Source organism: Fulmarus glacialis, unplaced genomic scaffold, assembly GCF_000690835.1.
Source record: "Fulmarus glacialis isolate BGI_N327 unplaced genomic scaffold, ASM69083v1 scaffold21193, whole genome shotgun sequence".
Taxonomy (NCBI): Eukaryota; Metazoa; Chordata; class Aves; order Procellariiformes; family Procellariidae; genus Fulmarus; species Fulmarus glacialis.
The window spans coordinates 31988-34122 of NW_009202609.1; the positions used below are offsets into that span (position 1 = coordinate 31988).

The following is a 2135-nucleotide window of genomic DNA, read 5'->3' on the forward strand; positions in this document are numbered from 1 at the left end:
TACCTGCTCACACAGAGAGAGTAAACACCGAAAGCTGTGCTGAGGAAACTCAAGCACTCATACAGTCTTTGCTCAGTGAGATGCTGCTGCTTCCTGGGCCCTGGAGTGAGTGAACACTTCCCAGCACTAATCCCAGCCCACAAGGGAATCTGCTACTTGCTTCTTCAGGGGAAGCAGGGAGGGTCTGATCTTCCTTAGAGGAAAGACCTTTTGCCACCAAGTGCACAGCACTTCTGAAAGGCTATGGGTGGGTGAATGCTCAGAAAGAACAGAGTTTGACATCTAAATCATTGTCTTTGAAGGGCTAGAGGATGCTGGTCCTCCTGCCTTTGACAGAATGAGTTATTCCTCCCATTTCTTAGCCCATCAAGTCATGGTCCCTAGTGCCCACTCCCATCTGCCCCCAGGCCATTTCTCAGATCCCGATGCAAGAAACAGTTTGCCCTAAAGCCATCATGCTTGCTGAGTGGCACAGTTCCTCTTGTGGATTATTTTTGGTTTCTGAGAAAATTAAAGGGGAATTGCCAAAACTCCCCACAAATGGAATGATTCTCTTTCTTTCAGTGTCCTTTTAGCCTCAGTTGGCTGTAGGCTTTGGAGGAGCAGGGCTGTGCCCTCCATTAGGTCTTATCCACATAACAATGTTTCTGGCTTCTCTTGACATGGGGCATACACTGCCGCTCAGTACATACACTCTCCAGACTGCAGACAACGGGACAGGTCTGAGGAACAGTGAGGGAATTAAGTTTTTTGTACTGTTCATCTGCCCCTGCAATTTCTTCCTGCAAGGAAGAACAGCCCGACCATAAACGTGATAATGACTTCCACAAGGTTTTCTAAAGAGAAGGCTGCCAAGTTAGACAGAGGTGGTGTCCTCCTTGACCTGATCAGACCTGCTCACTGTGGTTTGCTAATAATACTGGAAAGAGAAGACAGAAAGGCGGAACAGTTCCCCTCTTTAAAACCACAGTGTTTTCTGTGAGCCACTAGCATGGGGTCTGCCTGTCTCACAAGGAAAGCACTGTTGGAAACATGCCATGGCCAGTGTAGAAGAGAGAGAGCACATACCAGTTGTTTCCAGAGATCATTTGGCTCTTGAATGTGGTAGTCCCGGAGTTCTTCAAGGGGTTTGTGTGCTCCCAGCCCCAGTGGAGAAGTTTTGGGTAAGCCTCAATGTGGACCTGCAGCCTCAGACTCTCTCCCAAGGCAACCTCCTGGCTGGTGGCTTGCACTGGGGTCAGGAACACATAACCTCTCTCTGCAGGATAGAGGAGAGCATGACCATCAGGAGGCATGTCCAGAAACAAGCTTGTACCAGCTTCATAAATGGACTATTATTGGAAAGGGCAGCTGGGAGTCTGCAGGAGGGAATGAGGCATTGCACAGATTATGTTGCCAAAGGAGTACTTTTAAGTTGCTCCTTTGTCATGGCAGCTTGGATTACACTCTGCCTGAGGAGAGCTAGAAAATCATAGTGAACTCCCATGGGGAAAGAGGTTTTACATGCCATAACCTAATAAGTGATGAGGGAAAAACTGTATCTCCTGATCATCTGTAGAAGACAGGCCCCTTAGCTAAACTCCTGACTTTTCACTTGGAACAACTCAGACCAAGCCCTGGTTCTGAGCCATTGTATGCAGTGGCTTTGGGTCATCAGCAAACCCCAGCCTACAAGCTATGAGGATGAATTTTCCATCTTAAGATACAAAGAAGTGTATAATAGACTTGAATCCTCTTATGTGGATCAGAGACAAAGATCCATACTCGGTTTATATGGCTTGCCCTTCCTTCTAGCCAGCCTTTCTTGGTCTTCAGCATAATCTTGCCTCGTTCTTTTTTTTTTTGTTTTAAAGCTGTTTATAAACACATAGAAACTGAGAAGAGCTTTCCTATTTTTCATCCAGAATCCAAAAAATACCCTCCTGCCCCTCAAGATGTGAAGGGAACACCAGTTCCTTTCCTAGCAGCTCCACAGTTCTCATGTGAGCCTTCAGGCACAAGCAAGAATGAAGTTTCCAACAACAAAACTAGGGACAAGATGGAGGCAGAAGCAGCAAATACTCAAGGCTAGGTGTGATTCAGCCCACACCTTCCTGGTGTTTTGGGGAAGCACTCACCTACTACCTGAAGCATTG

General features: G+C 46.9%; 1 protein-coding gene across 1 annotated transcript in view; it reads right to left on the minus strand.

Moving 5' to 3' along the window:
* Positions 1 to 2135, minus strand: part of CSF1R (colony stimulating factor 1 receptor) — a 19885-nt gene that overhangs the window by 9811 nt on the left and 7939 nt on the right. Inside the window, exons 6-7 of the mRNA XM_009574361.1 lie at positions 1065 to 1331; positions 596 to 615 (exon numbers count right to left, since the gene is read on the minus strand). Coding sequence (XP_009572656.1) covers positions 596 to 615; positions 1065 to 1331 — 287 coding nt within the window. The remainder of the gene's footprint in view (positions 1 to 595; positions 616 to 1064; positions 1332 to 2135) is intronic.